The sequence below is a fragment of the Zea mays genome, chromosome 10, assembly GCF_902167145.1.
Source record: "Zea mays cultivar B73 chromosome 10, Zm-B73-REFERENCE-NAM-5.0, whole genome shotgun sequence".
Taxonomy (NCBI): Eukaryota; Viridiplantae; Streptophyta; class Magnoliopsida; order Poales; family Poaceae; genus Zea; species Zea mays.
In genome coordinates this window covers 105274965-105296580 of record NC_050105.1, presented here as the reverse complement: position 1 = coordinate 105296580, position 21616 = coordinate 105274965, and the positions used below count along the sequence as shown (strand labels likewise).

Below are 21616 nucleotides of genomic sequence, written 5' to 3'. Positions count from 1 at the left end.
GCCCCTGCGGGCTCCCAGCGTGCTCCCAACGCCCCCCCGGCGGTGGCCCCGTGCCCTGCGCGTGCGCCCCGATGGCCCCGCACCCCGGCAGCCCCTGCGCGTGCCCCAGCGTGGCCTCGCGTGCCCCCGACGCGCGCAGCGCGTTCCCGTGCGCGCAACCCCATCGCGCGCGGCGATCAAACCTCGGTTTAATTAGTTTTTAAATTTAGTTTAATGAACGTGTTGCGTCGCGCGCTTCGTCGTGTGACGAATTTATTTAATTTCATATTCTATTAATGTGCTGCGTCGCGCGCTTTGTCGCGCGACGATCCATTTTAATTTCAGGATTGTTTAATGTATGGCGTCACGCGTCCAGTCGCGCGACGTTCCATTTTAAATTCAGTTTGGTTGACGTATGCCGTCGTGCGTTTCGTCGCGGGACACTTAATGTCTCTTTATAATTAATGCAAGTGTCTCGTTGCGCGCTCTGTCTCGCGACGAGTCATTTATTTCTTAATTCAATTTAAGTGTTGTGTCGCGCGTCTCGCCGCGCGACAATCCTTTTAATTTACCTTTATCTGCTTATAATGATTAAACATGGAACATGACTTCACCCTATGTTAAACGCAATGGCTAAACTAATACCGTTCTATTTAGACGAGTAGTTTAATCCATAATCATGTAACGTGATCGCTTCTCGACCGTAGCCTCGACCGTTACTTTCTCTTTCTCGTTTAGTGGTAGGTGCGAGCCCTGCGTCGAACGTCTGCCTATTTATTGCATTCTATTGTATGGTGTACTGTTCCTTTGTATTAAAACTTGTGGAATGTATGTTTGAAACTCGTATAGATAACGGTCAGTTAGCGGAGTCCGAAGGAGTTGCAGGTGAAGACCCTGAGCAGCAGTCGGTTGGTGAAGGCAAGTGTCCCTTGACCCATCTATGTCCTACTCATTCTTATAATTCACTTCCTGCATTTACACATTTATACCTAAGGATTGACTAGCTTTTATCTATCTTGTCCTTGTTTACATATTCTGGTTGGGTTATTATGGTTTAGCTTTATGCTAGTGCTTCACATTAATCAATGAACATGATGAGATTATCTATGATATGCTATTTTCCCTTTTAATTATGATGACGATACTTGTGGCCCTTAAGGGGACTCAAGCTGTTTCTCGAGTGCCTCTCTGTAAGGACCTGTTCGTTGGATGACCGCCCGAGCAAACGGTGCAACCATGAGGGTGGAGTGGGACGCCCTTAGCTGAGTAATTAGAGGAACTGGGGTGTAGTTTGCTTCGCCGTCGTGCCGTTAATGGGGCTCGGTGTATACGGCTCGCTCTGCCAAGGTTGGTTCGCCCCTTGGGGAGGAGTGCGTTGCATTTAGGAAACCTAACGGGCGGCTACAACCCTAGGGAATCTTTGTAAAGACTACGTAGTGAGACCCTCCCTATTCACCTTGGTAGTGTTTAAGGGTTTGATCGGCCCGAGGCAAGAGGGAATCACGGCTTGTGGGTAAAGTGTGCAACCTCTGTAGAGTGTTATGAAACTGATATATCAGTCGTGCTCGTTGTTATGAGTGGCCAAGGGAGCTCCATTGATTAGAGATACTTGATCAGAGATGTATGGTTTACAGGTGGTGATGAGGATGATGATTTTGGTTATGACTATGGTACTGGTAAGTGGTATTCTTTCCGTTTGGAAAGGGTACACCGGGTTAATAACTTTGGTTAATTCTAAAACATGGCTTTCTACTAGTAAGTAATAACCTGACCAACTAAAAGCAACTGCTTGACTTAACTCCACATAAAGCTAGTCCACTACAGCCAAACAGGACATTTTGCTGAGTATGTTGATGTGTACTCACCCTTGCTTTACACACCAAACCCCCCAGGTTGTCCGCGTTGCAACCACTTCTCAGAAGAAGATGAAGTCGTTGAGGAGGACTTCCAGGAGTTCCAAGAGTACGATGAGTTCTAGGTGTGGGTTAGTGGCAAACCCCCAGTCGGCTGCCTGTGTAGGCGTGTGTATCTACGTTTCTTTTCCGTACTTTAATTATTGTTAAAGACTATGTGGATGTCTCGGACATCATGATGTAATCGATTGTTATACCCTCTTTTATGTCATTATTTGAGCATTGTCTGATGATGTCCAGTTATGTAACTACTGTGTACGTGAATTGCTGATCCTGCCACGTACATGGTTTGCATTCGGTTTGCCGTCTAAAACCGGGTGTGACATGTTCCCATAATTTAAAAAATGTTTTGTTGTTTTTTGGGGTTTTTTGCGATCACACTATACCACTGATTGATGGTGTTCGGTCTGTCAATGTTTGGCCCTACAGATTTTCCCCAACAATGAAAGATGAAGTAGAAAATCAGGTGAAGGACATGTAGCACAGTGGTTTGATTCAACCCAGCTCGAGTGCATTTTATCCCCTGTCATCTTGGTTAAAAAAGAACAGTCATGGCACTTTTGTGTTGATTACAGCCACCTCAATGCCCTTACAGTCAAACCAAAGTATCATATACCAGTGATTGATGAACTGCTAAACGAACTATTGGGGGCTTCGTGGTTTTCAATTTTGGATTTGTGGGCTGGATTCCATCAAATTCTGCTTAAGGAGGGAGAAGGGAGGGAGAAGAGCGTAATACGACATTTCAAGCCCATTTAGGTCATGATGAATTCTGAGTTATGGCTTTCGGATTGACTGGTGCACCTGGAACATTCTAGCATGCAATGAATCACACACTATATTCTCTATTAAGGAAGTGCATTCTTGTTTTCTTTGATGACATATTGGCTTATAGTCACACATGGGAAGATCATCTCTGTCATTTGCAATAGGTCTTTACATTGTTGGACAAGGAACAATGGAAAGTAAAACTGTCCAAGTGCTCCTTTTCCCAAAACCAAGTGTCCTACCTAGGCCATGTGGTAAGTTGTGATACCCGGTTTGCAAAGAAGAGAAGTTGGAGGTTATTCTTTTTTTTCTCATTAGGGTGATGCGCTTTGGGGATTTGGAATTTTTGGGAAGACATTCACCAGTAAGACAGTAGAATTTCTTTGGTTAGACGCTTGCGACGGGGTCGGGAGCTATCGCGTGGGCGAGTTGGGCCGTGAATCTCGATCCGGCCCACTAGCCTCCCCTTAACCCTAGCCGCCCTCCCCCTAATCCCCTCCCCTTATGCAGCCACCCCCCATTTCCCCTAGCCCTTGGCCGCCGCCCCCCTCCCATCTCCTCCTCCCTCAAACTCTTGCAGCCACACCACCTAACCCTAGCCACCCCCATCTCCTCCTCCCCAAGGTGCCATTCCTTGTCGCTTGGATCTACGTCGCGTGGTGCAAGTCTCCAATTGGTTTTGGTGGAGGGAAGAAGGAAGGAAGGAAAAGGGGAGAATCCAAGGTGATTTTTGTGTTTATCTCTTGTTTATTTGTGCTGCAATTCAATTGAATAGATGTTGCGTATGCGAATTGGTAGAGGTGCTGTCCAGAAATTTAGTGGGTGGGCGAACATCAGTAGTTCTAGCAGTTTCTGGGAATTTTTCGTGGGTAATTAATGGGAATCAGTATGAGAATCATGTAGAGCTTTGTCATACCTTTCCAACGAGTACTTATGCGCTCGATTCGGAGTTATATTTTAGGAGATATCACCGTTTGAATCCAGGTATGTGGCTGTCCAAAGAAACAGATTTCTGCAGGTGGGCGTACAGCAGTAGTATTAGCAGTTTCTGGGGATTTTTCGTGGGTAATTAGTGATAAACAGTATGAGAATTATGTATAGCTTTGTCATACCTTTCCAACAAGTACTTATGCGCTCAATTCGGAGTTATAAATTAGGAGATATCGCTGTTTGAATCCGGGTGTGTTGCTGTCCAAAAAAACAGATTGCAGGATGTACCTTGTGGATGGTTTTGGGCTAATTAGATGTTGGTGTTTAATGATAAGTTGTATACAAAACTTGTGGGGAATTTTATATAGATGCCTCTGGAGTTTTTGGTTGTTACCTCTGCTGTCATAATTTTAAAGATATGAAATTGTTAAGCAGCGCCGCTACAGTTTGGTGGGTGTGGGAAGAGTTGTTACCCGCGGCGGGGTTTGAAATTGTGCGTAGGTGCGGCGTCGTTTATGAGCGTTGTTACGTGAAATTTGTGTACTGAGTTGTGTGTCCAAAACAGGTGGTGGACTTCCGGATTATGCTCAAGGCTTTGTCCAAACTCCCCGGTGAAGACAAGTAAAATAGTGGTGGTTTATACCGTTGATTGATTTATGTGTCCTATGCTTAATCACATCCATGTCAAATGTATTCATACTTGTACTCCATTGTGGGAAATGTGGCTCGAAGTTATTCATGTTACATTATTTTTTTATGTTGAAGATGTGGTTTGAGCATGTTACACGTGTTGTCTTATCATTTTGAGGAAGTGGAAGTTTATGTCTACCACATGTGGGTGGAGGATCTCATGTTGTTGTCATGCATACTGCATACATCATCTTTTGCATGGAAGTTTTGTCGTGATCTTATGGTCCGACCGTACTGGTACACTCAACATCATACATTGCCCAAGTAGGGGTATGATGCAGCTTCATACCCTAGCGGTATGAAGGCAGAAGTCATTACTGCATCTGTAGCCATGTGCGTTCAAGGGTGAAGTGTGGAACCTGTTGTGGTCAAGTGGATATTGTGGGTCTTTACTTGGTGATTCACTTCTTTGAAACTAAGTAATTGGTTACTTGTGTACTTGCTGCAAATTAATACTCAGGAAGGAAGTTGTGAATTACGTGGTTGTTTAAGCATGGTTTGGTTACATAGTCCCAATTGATGTTTGACCTTTTTACTTGCTGAGATGTGTCATCTCACTCTTGCATTATTTGATGCAGGCACTTGATCTTGCTTTTGGGAAAGGAGGGATGTAGCAGCACGACCACTTCACTTTTAAATAAATGTACCACTGTTTAGTGATGATGTTAAACAGGGGTTCAAGTCCAGGGGATTAATATGTTTTAGGCTTCATGGTAATCAAATTTGTTGGGTTGGCCGGGTTCCCTCTCTTTCTATTTGGTCATGAATGTTTATTACTATCTCTGCATCCTGTTTATGTTTCATGGATTGTCTTTCTTTTACATTATGTCTAAACTTTATGTCCCTCTCGTTTTGCTACTTTCAAGGGAGGTGCTACCAGATTTTGTTTTATGTTCCACCTCTATTACTTTTCTTATGTGGTATAAGTTTTTGTGGAAAGGGATTTTGGTAACATTCATTGTGTGGGATCAATGGGGTGTTACGTAAGTGCCAATGTGGTGGCAACTGACCCTACCAAGATCCAAGCCATTGCTTACTGAGAAACTTGTTCCCGCTTAAAGGAACTCCGTAGTTTCCTTGACCTAGCCGGATACTACGGAAAGTTTATTCGCCATTTCAGAATTATCTGCCAACCTCTCCATGTCCTGCTTAAGAAAATGAGCATTGTTTATTTGGACCAATGAGCACTTTGTCGCCTTCAACACATTGAAGCAGGCTCTAATTATAGCTCCAGTGTTGGCCCTACCTGATTTCTCCTCCTAGTTCACTATCGAAGTAGGCGTCAACTCCCTAAGTGTTGGTGTTGTTCTTATGCAGAAAGAACATCCATTAGCATTTCTTAGCAAGGCCTTGGGACCTAAGTCTCGGGGGCTATCCGCTTATGAAAAAGAATACCTAGTAGTCCTAGTAGTTGTTCAACAGTGGGGCCCTTACCTACAAACTGGTGAATTTCTGATCCTCACTGATCACCAAAGCCTATCGCAACTCAATGAACAACGCTTGCATACACATTGCAGCATAAAGTATTCACCAAACTCTTGGGACTTCAGTACAAAATTGTGTACAGGCAAGGGGCCATGAATCATGTTGCCAATGCCCTATGACGACGTGTATCTCCTAAACTTCGTGCCATGTCTGTTGTGGTGCCCCAGTGGCTGATCGATGTGCAAAACACAATTATATGGCTGATCTTGAAGCTCAATCTATCCTTTCCAAACTTGTTGTTGATTCTTCAGCCGTTCCAAACTTTGCGCTTCAAGATGGCATAATACGCTATAAAGGTCGTATTTGGATCGGAAAAGATCCTAAGCTTCGCCAACACATAGTTTCTGCTTCGCACAACTCACCTTTAGGAGGGCATTCTGGTGCCCCAATCACATACACTCGCCTCAAAATTATTTTTTCTTAGAAAAACATGAAGTCATCTGTCCACATGTTTGTTCAACACTGCCAGACCTACCTGCAAGCAAAACCAGATCACTTGGCATACCCTGGTAAACTTCAGTCGTTGCCCGTGCCGGTTTCAGCTTGGGACGCCATCTCTATGGACTTCGTCGAAGGCCTTCCCTCGTTTGCTAATGCTAACTACATACCAGTGATGGTAGACAAATTTACAAAGTATGCACATTTCATTCCCATATGTCCTATCCGTATACAACAGTTTCTGTGGCACACCTCTTCTGTCCAATATTTACAAACTGTATATGGTCTTCCCTCTGCTATCATTTCTGACCGGGATCCAGTCTTAACAAGTCAACTAGTATGATGCCCGTGCGTTGCGACGACACACAAATTGTTCGATAAAATGTTAGTACATAAAAACAAACAACACATATTAACTGCATATTCTCTCAACGGTTGCTAAGGTAGTGAAGAAATTATAGCCACTTTCCAAGTTTTTTTTATCATTCTTAGTTTTGAAATAGTGAATGTTGACCATGTTTATCCGTTGTCAAAGCAAATGTTGGTGGGTATAGAGATCAGGCATGGATATGAGATATAGCTACGAAAAAAGGAGTCATGGATAAGCAACTCGTTCAGATATTCCCACTGATGTTTGTGAGTCAACTGTACTACATGAAGCAAAATATACCTAAATAACACATCCTAGCTCCACAGGGCAGACACGATAGGACCAAGGTGTACTGCCACAATTCAAAAATTTGCTACATTTATTTCTGCTTGTTGATGAATTAATTGACCGCAGTTGAACAAGGGGGTAACTACCTGTTTTCGGATATAGACAAACAAATTGTAAGATGCTTGTTGAAATATAAGTACTTCAGGATTAATGAGTACTACCCGAAAATAAGGTCACCAAAAGTTATTATATTGGTGCACTGATGAAAAACAGATGAAACAAATTTTGCAACTTTATGTTTTCATACAAAACAATAATCGAGAGTAAGATGTATTGTTTTTTAATATAATTTTGTAAGCCTAATTGTCATAATGAATAAGCTTCAGTACGAATTGCATTTCCTTTGAACAAACTCTATATTTACTGATCTAAAGCAAAACACAACAATTCACACAATTACCTTGTAGTAATTCCACTCATTTTGTCTCCAACCTTGTATGCAAGTGGGATGGAAGCTCCCAGGCCCCATCCCACCATTCTCCCACTGTCTCCCAGAGTACTGGCGGTAGTGCCGGTGCTCCGCGGCTGCCCGACGATGTTGCACGGAGCGCGCGATCTGGTCCCTCGGCTCGTCCAGCTTGCGCAGTTGCGCAACAGCTCGACGGGGTCCTGCAACAGCGTGGCCTAGACCACGCGTCCCTCGGGTCGTTGCATTGCGGCCACTCCACCCAATCCTCTGCCTGTACTTCATCTTCTTGTGCAGTGCAGGGATGTTCAGATTTAGATCAGTACATGTTCAACCACGGTAAGGCTACAATGGTAAAAACAAGTTATGTATATCTAAAGGATTCAACCACATTTCTGAATTAACAAAAGATTTAAAAAAGAAAAATAATCTACCTGATAGGTTTTGTAAAGATTATTGTAGCTCCCAGTAACTCATCACTGCTTCCAATGCATGAACACGTACATGCTGGAGTTATTCCTTGAATAAGTAAAGGAGCAATACATAATGCATCTATAATAAAAAAGGTAACGTATTTCTATGTATGGAATCCTAGATAAGGATAATTCTACTCCTAGTTTACTTGCTTCTAGGATATGTTTGAGTTCATCTCTAAAAATGGTAATAACCTAGAATCATAATCTCCATCTTTTATATGCCTGTAACAGATCTGTATCAATATAAGGCACCCAGAATATGATTCCAAGATAGAAACATAGACATATATGCTACTTTACCTATTTGGAGAAAGGGACCAAGATGAGGGAGTAGAGAATTGTGATGGGCCACCACTATCAATAGCACTTTGTTCGCCTAATCACCTTTTAAATGCTCCATTTGCCTAGGGACTATCAAGGTATTTTTGTTTCATGCTTTCCTAAATCAGATGCTCTCTACCCTCAAAACATCCACTTTGAGGATGGATCAATGTACTTTGAGGAGTTACTGAAGAGCTAGAGCCATCCATTTTATTAGAAATAAAATTGCGCTCTTAACCTTGACCACTGAAAGAACTTTGGGATGTAGCATCTTCCCTCTAAAAAAAAGTAAGCACATTCTACAACAAATTGATGCCCACAAATATGCAATAAAAGTATAATTCTAGTTGTTACATGTCAAGCAAGAGTTGCGATTTTTCATCATGATACAATGAGACAAGCTGTCAAAGCTGATTACACCATAGGGTATAGAGACATTGTTTCAAATAACACATATCTATTTGTATGTTTGAAATAGAAATATAGACATATCGAAAGCTCTATTAAATGCAAGTATGATATCCTAAAACTATTGTGGTAATAAAATGCTCGGCTATGTTTCTCATCCATTGTGTGGAATAGTGTTGTGGTTTTTCTGCTCCGGCAAAGTAAAAAAAACATGGTTGGTGGGAAAAAATTGGCAGACTGTTCTTTGCTCCCACGTTACATTATTACACTTAGAAGAAGCTCGTGGTCAAACTGACCATTAAGACAGTTTCAGTAAAAGAAAACATGGTAAATACCAATCAAGAACTCAAGATTCACTTATCCTAGAAGTTTATCAGATATAATCCTAAGCTTTGCCGGTAACAATTTTCTGTGGAGCATAAAACCCAACAAAAAAAGTAGGTAGCATGGAAGGTACATGGCATGCTTGAACATCATTAGGCTGGAAATGGTAGACCGAGACCATGGTATGAAGAAGACTATGCCTCTGGTAATACTAAAAATTTTAAATTCAGCATGGAACAGAAACAGACTTACCATCTTCTGTAGTTGTTGTGTTTTCCTCATCAGTTATTCCTTGATACGGCTATTCTCTTCCAACTGAAAAGGAATCAAACCACTCAAAAAATCAAACTAAGCTGGTATTGCAGATCCATGGCATTGGGTACAAGAAAATCAAGATGAAAGCGTGGATCTAGATATGAGTAGGCAGGATCCATACCTAGGGGCGTGGTTGAGTAGGCAGGATCCACGGGACAGGCGTTGGCAACATTGCTGGCTGCTTGCAGGCGCAGCGTCGTGGGCATTTGCTAGATACCTCGTCGGAGAAGGTGGATGGTGGAGACATAGGTGAGTGTGGCCTCAGTCTGCCGCAACGAGACTGGCGAGCAGTGAAGCGAAGGAAAGAAGATCCAGATCTCCGTCTGCCCGCAAACGTGGGGACACAGACCTCGACGGTTGTCATCGATGGCTCCCTAAGAGCTCGACGATGCGTTGTCATCGCTTGCCGCTTCAAAAGAGAGTGATCGATCTAGGGTCGTGAGGGTGGGGGTGGAGGGACGACAAGCGATAGTTAGGCTCCCGAAGGGCTCGACGATGCACAAACTCAATTTATATTAAAATTTTTATATAGTAGTGCTTCCAAGATTTCTGACAACTATGTACATAGAAAAAGATTCCTTTAAAAAATCTTGAAGCCTCATGGTTAGCACAGCAATTGGTATTTTTTTAAAAAAACACTGAAGAGCATTCCAATAGTAATTAGAAACTGAAAAAACAAATGACGTGTTCCATGGTAAGGTTTACCTCTGAGTTTAGGGTTTGACTTATCACTTAACACTATCCTCAGTGGCCAGATAAATGTGATAGAGTGACTTCTCGTGTCATATATCTCAGAACTATAATTTCGAAAACAAGAACCGTATGACCGGTAAGAAACAATGGAAACAGGAGCCAAATGTTACACTCGTTTCAAAACACATACAAAGTGAACCATTCAATCATGACAGTTGGTGGCCATGATCAAAGTAGAAACAGAAACAGAGTCCTAGAGTGATAGGGAGAGAAATTATAGAGCAGAAATGAGCACATACCAATGACCTCACCTCTACCTCCAACCCCGCACAGTCATTCGAAAATTGACAGCAGTGTTTCATTCGCCAAAGAAATGGAACCCAAAATCCATTGCAAGCAAAAAATCTAATTGAACCAACCAAGTGATTTCCAGAAATTGAAAACAAACGTGTACTTGTAGAACATGAAACTATTGTCGCGTCCATACTAATAAGCATGCAGTAACTGAACTGAAGTAATCTAAAAAGACCTCCATGATTACAACCACCCGAATGCAGAAACGAAGTGATTTAGTTCGTTGATTGGAACAAACGAAGATCTAAAACCACTAATTGCAAGTGCAAACTCAAACTCGCCATCAGAACTTGAAGGGATAATGCCACACCGCGAATCGAATTGAATGGGACACATACGACAGCCGATGTTCATGTGTTAATAGTCCTTTGACCAATCCAATCCATTTTATAATGCCTAAACACATGAGGGGGGAACTATCCTATTTCCTTATGCAAACATGAAACATCTGATAGATCCACAGTTACTACAACTCTAACCAGTACATCCGATAGAGCCTGCACACAAAATAGTGAGGAAAAGGGGAGTGGCATGGAATGGGACCTTGGGAGAGGAGGTAGCTGACCGACTCATCAGGGTCCATGCCACACTCCCGCAGCACTACGTCAGGACAGATTTTCCTCGAAGAACTCCACCTCTGTATCTCTGGTCGCGACCGATCGACTTCTCACTAAATAACTCAAACTTGTGCGACTGGTGGGCCGATGCGACGAGGAAGGAGAGGAGGTGGGCGCGATGGGGGTAGGGCTGGTTGGGGGCAGCGCCGAGGCCGGGGAGCACGTGAGGAGGACGGGGTGGGGTGGCGGCGTCGAGGACTGTGATGGGAAGTGACACATCGCGCTGGGGATGGGTTGGGTGGGTGGGGCACGACCATCACGCCAGGAATGGGGCGACACGCGAATGGTCCGGCGTAGTCATCGGAGGCTGGTTGTCAATGGAAGGAGACGCTGAGGTTGGAAAGGCGCAGGAATGTGGGCGGGGCACGCAGGGCGCGTGATAGAGGCGAGATAGGGCGGGGGCACGGACACTATTGAGGGAGGGGCACGGTGCCGCTGCTTCGGATCGGCGGCAATCTCGGGTGGGATTGGCGGCGGACGCTGACGGGGGCGGGGGCATGTATCGCGGCCTTGCGGGAGCACGCGGGGGTACTCTTGTAGTAATTCCACTCCTTTTGTCTCCAACCTTGTATGCAAGTGGGATGGAAGCTCCCAGGCCCCGTCCCACCATTCTCCCACTGTCTCCCAGAGTACTAGAAGTAGTGCCGGTGCTCCACGGCTGCCCGACGATGTTGCACGGAGCGCGTGATCTGGTCCCTTAGCTCGTCCAGCTTGCGCAGTTGCGCAGCAGCTCGACAGGGTCCTGCTGCAGCGCGACCTAGTCTGCGCACCCCTCGGGTCGTTGCATTGCGACCACTCCACCCAATCCTCTGCCTGTACTTCATCTTCTTGTGCAGTGCAGGGATGTTCAGATTTAGATCAGTACATGTTCAACCACGGTAAGGCTACAATGGTAAAAACAAGTTATGTATATCTAAAGGATTCAACCACATTTCTGAATTAACAAAAGATTTAAAAAAGAAAAATAATCTACCTGATAGGTTTTGTAAAGATTATTGTAGCTCCTAACTCATCACTGCTTCCAATGCATGAACACGTACATGCTGGAGTTATTCCTTGAATAAGTAAAGGACCAATACATAATGCATCTATAATAAAAAAAGGTAACATATTTCTATGTATGGAATCCTAGATAAGGATAATTCTACTCCTAGTTTACTTGCTTCTAGGATATGTTTGAGTTCATCTCTGAAAATGGTAATAACCTAGAATCATAATCTCCATCTTTTATATGCATGTAACAGATATGTATCAATATAAGCCACCCAGAATATGATTCCAAGACAGAAACATAGACATATATGCTACTTTACCTATTTGGAGAAAGGGACCGACATGAGGGAGTAGAGAATTGTGATGGGCCACCACTATCAATAGCACTCTGTTCACCTAATCACTTTTTAAATGCTCCATTTGTCTAGGGACTATCAAGGTATTTTTGTTTCATGCTTTCATAAATCAGATGCTCTCTACCCTCAAAACATCCACTTTGAGGATGGATCAATGTACTTTGAGGAGTTACTGAAGAGCTAGAGCCATCCATTTTATTAGAATAAAATTGCGCTCTTGACCTTGACCACTGAAAGAACTTTGGGATGTAGCATCTTCCCTTTGAAAAAAGTAAGCACATTCTAGAACAAATTGTTGCCCACAAATATGCTATAAAAGTATAATTCTAGTTGTTACATGTCAAGCAAGAGTTGCGATTTTTCATCATGACACAATGAGACAAGCTGTCAAAGCTGATTACACCATAGGGTATAGAGACATTGTTTCAAATAACACATATCTATTTGTATGTTTGAAACAGAAATATAGACATATCCATAGCTCTATTAAATGCAAGTATGATATCCTAAAAATATTGTGGTAATAAAATGCTCGGCTATGTTTCTCATCCATTGTGTGGAATATTGTTTTGGTTTTTCTGCTCCGGCAAAGTAAAAAAACATGGCTGGTGGGAAAAAATTGGTAGACTGTTCTTTGCTCCCACGTTACATTATTACACTTAGAAGAAGCTCGTGGTCAAACTGACCAATAAGACAGTTTCAGTAAAAGAAAACATGGTAAATACCAATCAAGAACTTAAGATTCACTTATCCTAGAAGTTTATCGGATATCATCCTAAGCTTTGCCGGTAACAATTTTCTGTGGAGCATAAAACCCAAAAAAAAGTAGGTAGCATGGAAGGTACATGGCATGCTTGAACATCATTAGGCTGGAAATGGTAGACTGAGATCATGGTATGAAGAACACTATGCCTCTGGTAATACTAAAAAAAATTTAAATTCGGCATGGAACAGAAACAGACTTACCATCTTCTGTAGTTGTTGTGTTTTCCTCATCAGTTATTCCTTGTTACGGCTATTCTCTTCCAACTAAAAAGGAATCAAACCACTCAAAAAATCAAACTAAGCTGGTATTGCAGATCCATGGCATTGGGTACAAGAAAATCAAGATGAAAGCGCAGATCTAGATATGAGTAGGCAGGATCCATACCTAGGGGCGTGGTTGAGTAGGCAGGATCCACAGGACAGGCGTTGGCAACATGATGGCTGCTTGCAGGTGTAGCGTCGTGGGCATTTGCTAGATACCTCGTTGGAGAAGGTGGATGGTGGAGACGTAGGTGAGTGTGGCCTCAGTCTGCCGCAACGAGACTGGCGAGCAGTGAAGCGAAGGAAAGAAGATCCAGATCTCCGTCTGCCCACAAACGTGGGGACACAGACCTCGATGGTTGTCATCAATGGCTCCCGAAGAGCTCGACAATGCGCTGTCATCGCTTGCCGCTTCAAAAGAGGGCGATCGATCTAGGGCCGTGAGGGTGGGGGTGGAGGGACGACAAGCGATAGTTAGGCTCCCGAAGGGCTCGACGATGCGCAAACTCAATTTATATTAAAATGTTTATATAGTAGTGCTTCCAAGATTTCTGACAACTATGTACATAGTAAAAGATTTCTTTAAAAAATCTTGAAGCCTCATGGTTAGCACAACAGTGGGTATTTTTTAAAAAAAACACTGAAGAGCATTCCAATAGTAATTAGAAACTGAAAAACAAATGACGTGTTCCATGGTAAGGTTTACCTCTGAGTTTAGGGTTTGACTTATCACTTAACACTATCCTCAGTGGCTAGATAAATGTGATAGAGTGACTTCTCGTGTCATATATCTCAGAACTATAATTTCGAAAACAAGAACCGTATGACCGGTAAGAAACAATGGAAACATGAGCCAAATGTTACACTGGTTTCAAAACACATACAAAGTGAACCATTCAATCATGGCAGTTGGTGGCCATGATCAAAGCAGAAACAGAGTCCTAGAGTGACAGGGCAGAGAAATTATAGAGCAGAAATGAGCACATACCAATGACCTCACCTCTACCTCCAACCCCGCATAGTCAGCCGAAAATTGACAGCAGTGTTTCATTCGTCAAAGAAATGGAACCCAAAATCCTTTGCAAGCAAAAAAATCTAATTGAACCAACCAAGTGATTTTCAGAAATTGAAAACAAACACGTACTTGTAGAACATGAAACTATTGTCGTGTCCATACTAATAAGCATGCAGTAACTAAACTAAAGTAATCTAAAAAGACCTCCATGATTACAACCACCCGAATGCAGAAACGAAGTGATTTAGTTCGTTGATTGGAACAAACGGAGATCTAAAACCACTAATTGCAAGTGCAAACTCAAACTCGCCATCAGAACTTGAAGGGATAATGCCACACCGCGAATCGAATTGAATGGGACACATACGACAGCCGATGTTCATGTGTTTTGTAGTCCTTCGACCAATCCAATCCATTTTATAATGCCTAAACAAGTGAGGGGGAAACTATCCTATTTCCTTATGCAAACATGAAACATCTGATAGATCCACAGTTACTGCAACTCTAACCAGTACATCCGATAGAGCTTGCACACAAAATGGTGAGGAAAAGGGGAGTGGCATGGAATGGGACCTTGGGAGAGGAGGCAGCTGACCGACTCATTAGGGTCCATGTCGTACTCCCGCAGCACTGCGTCAGGACAGATTTTCCTCAAAGAACTCCACCTCTGTATCTCTGGTCGCGACCGATCGACTTCTCACTAAATAACTCAAATTTGTGCGACTGGTGGGCTGACGCGATGAGGATGGAGAGGAGGTGGCCGCGACAGGGTAGGGCCGGTTGGGGGCAGCGCCCAGTGGCGAAGACACCAGGGGGGCCAGGGTGGGCCTGGCACCCCCCAACGGCCCAACTAAAGTATACCACTAATGTATTCTAAAGCCCATTATCTTGCCATCAATTTATTATTTGGTAGTCTAAAACCCTTAATTTTTTCCATAGCGCACGATCGGACGCCGCATTGTCTTCTACTTCTCCTTCTCTCGTTCTCTGGCAGCAGCTGCGCTGAGCGGCTCTGCGCCTCTGCCGTCTACGGCTGGGCTAGCAGCAGTGCAACACGCCGCACTCTGGCCTCTGCACGGTCTGGCCGAGCGGCCAGCGGGCAGCAGGGACAGGACAGCGTCCAGCCGTCCACCGCCAAGCACCAGGCGTCCCGCGTCCAGGCAGGTAGCAGCGTCCGCGCCGAGTTTCTTAATTTCTTTTACCCGTTCTTTGATATTTGATCTAGCTAGGTGCCTAGGTAAAATAATAAATTAGATAATTACCATTTACCAGCTGTCAATTATGTTTATTTGGGGCATTGTCATTATGTAATTTTGCATCTACTTAATTTCAGCCAAGATGAAGAGAAAACTCAAGACAATTGATTGTTTTTTCCAACGTGATAATCCTAGAGCTACTCCTATCGAAAATCCTAACCTAACCAATGTGCAAGATTCTGATCCAATTAATTTGCATACTGAGGCAGCTGAGCTAAATCAACAAGAGACTTTAGCCACGACATTTGAGAGAGACCCAGGTAAACGTGTTCAAATTTTGATGCTACCTTTTGATCAACAAGATGAAGCTCGGAGATTTTATATATCTGAGGGCCCATATCAAGTTATATTAGATGAGTACCCATTGAATGATGCATCTCATGCTCGTCGGTTCCAGAGCAATTGGTTTAAACAATTTAGTTGGCTAGAGTATTCACCTCATACAGATCGTGCTTATTGTCTCCCATGTTTTCTTTTTTCAAAGAAACCAATTGGAAAGTATGGATTAGATACATTCACAGTCAAGGGGTTTAACAATTGGAAAAAGGTTAATGAAGGAAAGGAATGTGCTTTTCTAAAACATATGGGAAATTCTGGTTCTGCCCATAACTATTCTGTTGGATGTTTCAATAATCTGAAAAACAGTATGACTCATATTGACAAGGTGATGGTTAAAGAAAATGAGAAATTAGTTGCAGAAGCAAGACTAAGGCTTACGACTACCATCAATTCCATTAGGTAAAAAATCAGTTTGTTTTTTATGATGTTTATATCTATGTATACATTATCATCATCATCATCATCTTAATAATTTAATATCTTAAACCTTGCATGCTGTGTAGGTGGCTAACATTTCAAGGTTGTCCATTTAGAGGCCATGATGAATCTCAGAATTCATTAAATCAAGGTAATTTTCTTGAAATGGTCAAGCTTTTGGCTTCATATAACAAGGAGGTGAAAGGAGTTGTGTTACAAAATGCTCAAAAAATGCCAAATACACTTCATCTGATGTCCAGAAGGAAATTCTAAGCACTGTTGCACGGAAAGTGCAAAAATTAATAAGAGAAGAAATTGGCACTAGCAAGTTTTGCATCATGGTTGATGAAGCTCGAGATGAATCTAAAAAGGAGCAAATGGCAATAGTCATCCGTTTTGTCAACAAAGAAGGACTTATCAAGGAACGTTTTCTTGACCTCGTTCATGTGAAGGATACTACTGCATTGACTCTTAAGAACTCAATTTGTGCTGTCTTAACTGCTAATACCTTGAGTATAGAAGACATCAGAGGCCAAGGTTATGATGGTGCAAGTAATATGAGAGGGGAGTGGAATGGATTGAAGGCTCTAATTCTAAACGAGTGTCCATATGCATATTACATTCATTGCATGGCTCATCAACTGCAATTGGCTCTAGTGGCAGCATCAAGGGAAGTGCAACAGGTACACAACTTCTTTCAGCATGCAACTTTTATCATAAATGTTGTTAGTTCATCTACTAAGCGCAATGATGAGTTACTAGCTGCGCAAGCTGAAGAAATAGCTCGTGAAATTGAATTGGGAGAGCTTGACACTGGACAAGGTGCAAATCAGATGAGCTCTCTACAGAGGCCAGGGGACACTAGATGAGTTCCCATTACAAGTCAATTCAAAGCTTAAAGAAGATGTTTAGCGCCACAATTTCAGTCCTATGTAGTATTGCAAATGATCGTTCAGTTTTAAAGTATTCTCGTGGTGATGCTGCAGGTGCACTACAAATTATTGTCAAATTTGATTTTGTGTTTATTTTGCTCATGATGGAAAAGATTATGAAGATTACCGATGTGCTATGTCAAACACTCCAAAAGAAGTCAATTGATATTTTAAATGCACTAGATTCAGTTTCCAATACTAAAGTCTTACTTGGTAACTTGCGAAACGATGGTTGGGATCCTGTTCTTCAGGAGGTTAATTACTTTTGTGAAAAGAATGACATCGATATTTTGGATCTGAATCACAAGTATGTTTCCTTTGGCTAAATTATTGCACAATTATTATTCATATCATATGAATTGATCTTATTTGTATTTTATCACATTTGTAGGTTTGTTGATGTGACCAAATCTCGAAATAAGAATGATAACACCACCGTTTTTCATCATTATAAATTTGATGTGTTTAATGTTGCAATTGATCAACAACTGAATGAGATAGAAGATCGATTTGGTGGCCAAGCGACAGACCTTTTATCACTTTGTGCTTTCTTGAATCCAATACTTGGCTCTTTTAACATAGAAAAGGTATGCTCTCTAGTGGAAAAGTATTATCCTACTGATTTCTCAAATCAAGAAAGAATGCAATTAGAGTGCCAATTGCCACATTTTCAACTTGATGTTTGCAACCATCCAGAACTAAAGGGTTTATCATCTTTGGCTGATTTAACAAGTGGATTAGTTAAGCTGGGTAAAGATTCTTCTTATCCGATGGTAGATAAATTATTGAGATTACTTTTAACTCTCCCTGTGTCAACTGCGACCACAGAGAGAGCCTTTTCAGCTATGAAATTTGTGAAGACACGTCTTCGAAGCAAAATGGGAGATGCCTATTTATGGGATTATCTGGTCGTTTATATTGAAAGGGAATTAGCGGCAATGATTAGTTCTGATGATATTATCAAGGCCTATGATCTAGCTAGTACACGTAGAGCTAAATTCAAAATAACTAAAATGTAATTTTATTTTGTTTGACAAAATAGATGCTGTTTTATTATACTGTTTTTGTAATGAAGATTATATATTAATATATGTATTGTGGTTGGTTTCCTTGCCATTTTAATAATGTATCATTGCTGGTTTGGTCGCTTGGAGGCTAAGTCTGCCCCTCTATCTTCGGATCCTGGCTTCGCCCCTGGCAGCGCCGAGGCCGGGGAGCACGTGAGGAGGACGGGGTGGGGTGGCAGAGTCGAGGACTGGGATGGGAAGCGACACATCGCGCCGAGGATGGGGGTGGGTGGGTGGGGCGCGACCATCACGCCAGAAATGGGGCGACGCGCGAATGGTCCGGCGTAGTCATCGAAGGCTGGTTGTCAATGGAAGGAGACGCCGAGGTTGGAAAGGCGCAGGAATGTGGGCGGGGCACGCAGGGCACGTGATAGAGGCGAGACAGGGCGGAGGCACGGATGTTGTGGAGGGAGGGGCACGGTGCCGCTGCTTTGGATCGGCGGCGATCTCAGACGGGATTGGCGGCGGACACTGACGGGGGCGGGGGCACGTATCGCGGCCTTGCGGGAGCACACAGGGGCATAGTGATACCTTGGTGGACGCTCTTGTTGTGCTCTTAAGGAGTAGTATAGATTCTGGCAGCTACTATTCAAGTTGAATGACACCGAGTTGAAGCTTAGTTCATCCTACCAATTCCCAAACCGACGAGCAGACCAAACAAATCAATCGATATGTGGATACCTTCCTACGTTGCTTTATCGGTGCCTGAGTTCTGGTACAACACTAGCTTGTCCTCCACTATGTTTGTGCCCCTTCACTTCTTTTCAAGTGAACATAATATAATACGGAAACCTGATGCAACGACCCTTTTGCACCTTTATTAATTTTGGTTCAGAGTCCGTACCCGGCCGGCCGGTCGGCCTATTCGTCTCTGTCAGAACTGAGAAGGAACTGTGGCCGAGGTCATATGATCCAGGATGGAGCACTAGTAACTGCTGCGCTATTTTCATGCTGGCGACCAGAATCTACTATACTCCTATGAGCATTCTAGGGCCCGATCTTACTGGCTTTGGATGCGATCGACGGCCTACGCGGACACTGTGAGGAGAGCTGACGAACTGACAAACCACAACATTTTGGCGTCCTCTCGCTACAGTGGAATCAGCTGGGTCGTCAGACAGACCGTGGCAATTTATATTGTAAATCAGCTCAAGTACGTAGTACGTGTAGACTTGTAGAGTGTGGCCGGCCTGTATGTACGTGTAGATATATATATATATATATATATATATATATATATATATATATATATATATATATATATATATATATATATATATATATATATATATATATATATATATATATATATAAAGCATGCATGTGAAAAGACACCACTAGAACTCCGTCTCCATGCATGCAGGTTGCATGCATGCATGCATGGTCGAGGCCATGCATGCGCCCACACACAGGCCGGCCAGACCTAATCATTCAGCGGGAAAAGCTGATCGGTGTTGGCAGATCCGCAGATGCATGCATGACTCTCCTGTTCTAGTACCAACGTAGTCTTGCTCCTTTTGACCCAAATAATCATCATGCTCGCATCGACCATTTCGTCCTTAGCTTGAACGAGCGAGTGGAGAATAGGTAGCATCGTCGTTGTTTGGGTTAGAGAGAGAGAGAGAGAGAGAGAGAGAGAGAGAGTAGCGCGTGCACGAAAAGGCGTCCGACCCCACGTACTGGGCTATTTGTGACATCACTAGCTAGCTGCGTGACAGATTTCTCATAATTAATGATGTCATGCGTGATCGTGAACGTGTGAGGGCGGCGTAACCCAGCGAGTCCGGCCGGCCTTTCGCTTCACTATCTGTCTGCGCTGTGTCTCGGTGGCAAATGGTTCAGATGGTCGTAAAAGGTCAATAAAAGTTATACTACAAAATACTTCTCACTCGGTTCCTCTTTATTTGTCGCGATTTAGTTAAAAAATAAACCAGCGGACGACAAATATTGGAGAATAGCGTTTGTCACCAAAGCGTTATATATGCCTATCATTCTCATCCTCTTGGTCAATGTATGTGCTTTATCGACCCAACGCAAGTGTATGATGTGTCTTTGCACTTTGGCTTTTGAGCTTTCTACGTATCTTTCTCTACCCCTTTGACTTGTTTTTGTCACTCATATCCATGCACCGTGCATCAATCTTGTCAGTTTGATTCATTATTTGTCCATCCATTACTATTCCAGAAACACACTGAAAAGCTAGTAGTACAGCAGGTGTGATGGTTTGGATTGGTTTGTTTCTCCAATGCGAAGTGAGTTCGAACGAACTAGATAATAATAAGAGACGATGTAAAAGTTGGAATATATAATAATAGACTATAGTAGTCTAACTAGCGAATGATTAATGGATGATGCATGCTGCTTCTGCAGAAAGCTAGCCAGGAGACGCAGCAGAAACCTCTGATCATTCATTCATCTGCATGAAAAAGTCGTCAACCTTTTCGAGCGTAAACTATCCTGTGCCTTGGTCGTCTGTCTGCACTCGCCTGCGTCTCTCTCCACACATGCGTGCATGGCCCATACTACACCTGAACGCTGCAGTGCGTGCATGCATGCGTTCTTACGTACGGTTTTCTCAGAGCCAATCCTGCAGACGGATGGATGGATGGATGGATGCGAACCAAAAGTGCCTCAAAAAGCGCCTCATGCACCGCAAGTTGCTGTCTGCTGTTCAGCCGGGCGGTCGGCCGGAGGAAGCGGTGACCAGTGACTTCACTAGCGCGAGCCGGCATCCTGATCCCTTTTTTCGGAGAAAAGCGTCCCATACTGGGAGCATCAAAGATTTCCAAATCCTGACACGCTCGCATTGCATTGCATGATGTACGTACTGGTCGATTTGGGGCTGTGCCTTGCTGCTACCTGGCTTCTGTCTTTTTAATTAACAAAGAAAATAATGTATATATGGTCAGTGTATATAAATAAATGTTACTAGTGTTCAATTTTGACAATACAAGTACAGTACTTGTAGACACAGCAGAGATGGATGAGTATTACTGATCGAGCATGACCTAACGACGTTGAGGGGCTACACCCAGACGGCCACACAGAGCACAGCGATCTTTGCATTGGCACGGTGCCGTGCAAGTAGTGCAAGCGCCGGCGGCAAGACGGGAAGCTGCCAGCTAGCAGCGTACGAGTGTCCGGTCCTGACGACGGTGCAGGAATTGGCCGGCCCGGCCATGCGTCAATCGGCGACGTGCATCCGAGCGTGCTGCTGCGTGCGGTAAGTGGCGCACTTGCATCTGTCGTCCTCTAGCCTTTTACTATCTCTATATAAGGATACGTGGGCTCGTTTGTCGATCCATCGTCGGGGAGACGAAAATATCATTCATCACCGGTAAGTGGCGCACTTGCATGCTAGTTGTTGGTCACTTGTTCTC

At 43.3% G+C, this 21616-nt stretch overlaps 2 protein-coding genes across 2 annotated transcripts; both read left to right on the top strand.

Moving 5' to 3' along the window:
• The first annotated feature begins 3164 nt into the window (after positions 1–3164).
• Positions 3165–5171, top strand: LOC118473521 (uncharacterized). Its single transcript, XM_035963261.1, has 3 exons — positions 3165–3383; positions 4156–4211; positions 4859–5171. Exons 1-3 carry the CDS (start codon positions 3165–3167, stop codon positions 4935–4937), a joined length of 354 nt encoding a protein of 117 aa, XP_035819154.1. The 3' UTR covers positions 4938–5171.
• A 10609-nt stretch (positions 5172–15780) lies between these two features.
• LOC109943210 (zinc finger MYM-type protein 1) lies at positions 15781–18188 on the top strand. The gene is made up of 3 exons (XM_035963260.1): positions 15781–16219; positions 16324–17476; positions 17561–18188. Exons 2-3 carry the CDS (start codon positions 17103–17105, stop codon positions 18186–18188), a joined length of 1002 nt encoding a protein of 333 aa, XP_035819153.1. The 5' UTR covers positions 15781–16219; positions 16324–17102.
• Positions 18189–21616: the final 3428 nt, after the last annotated feature.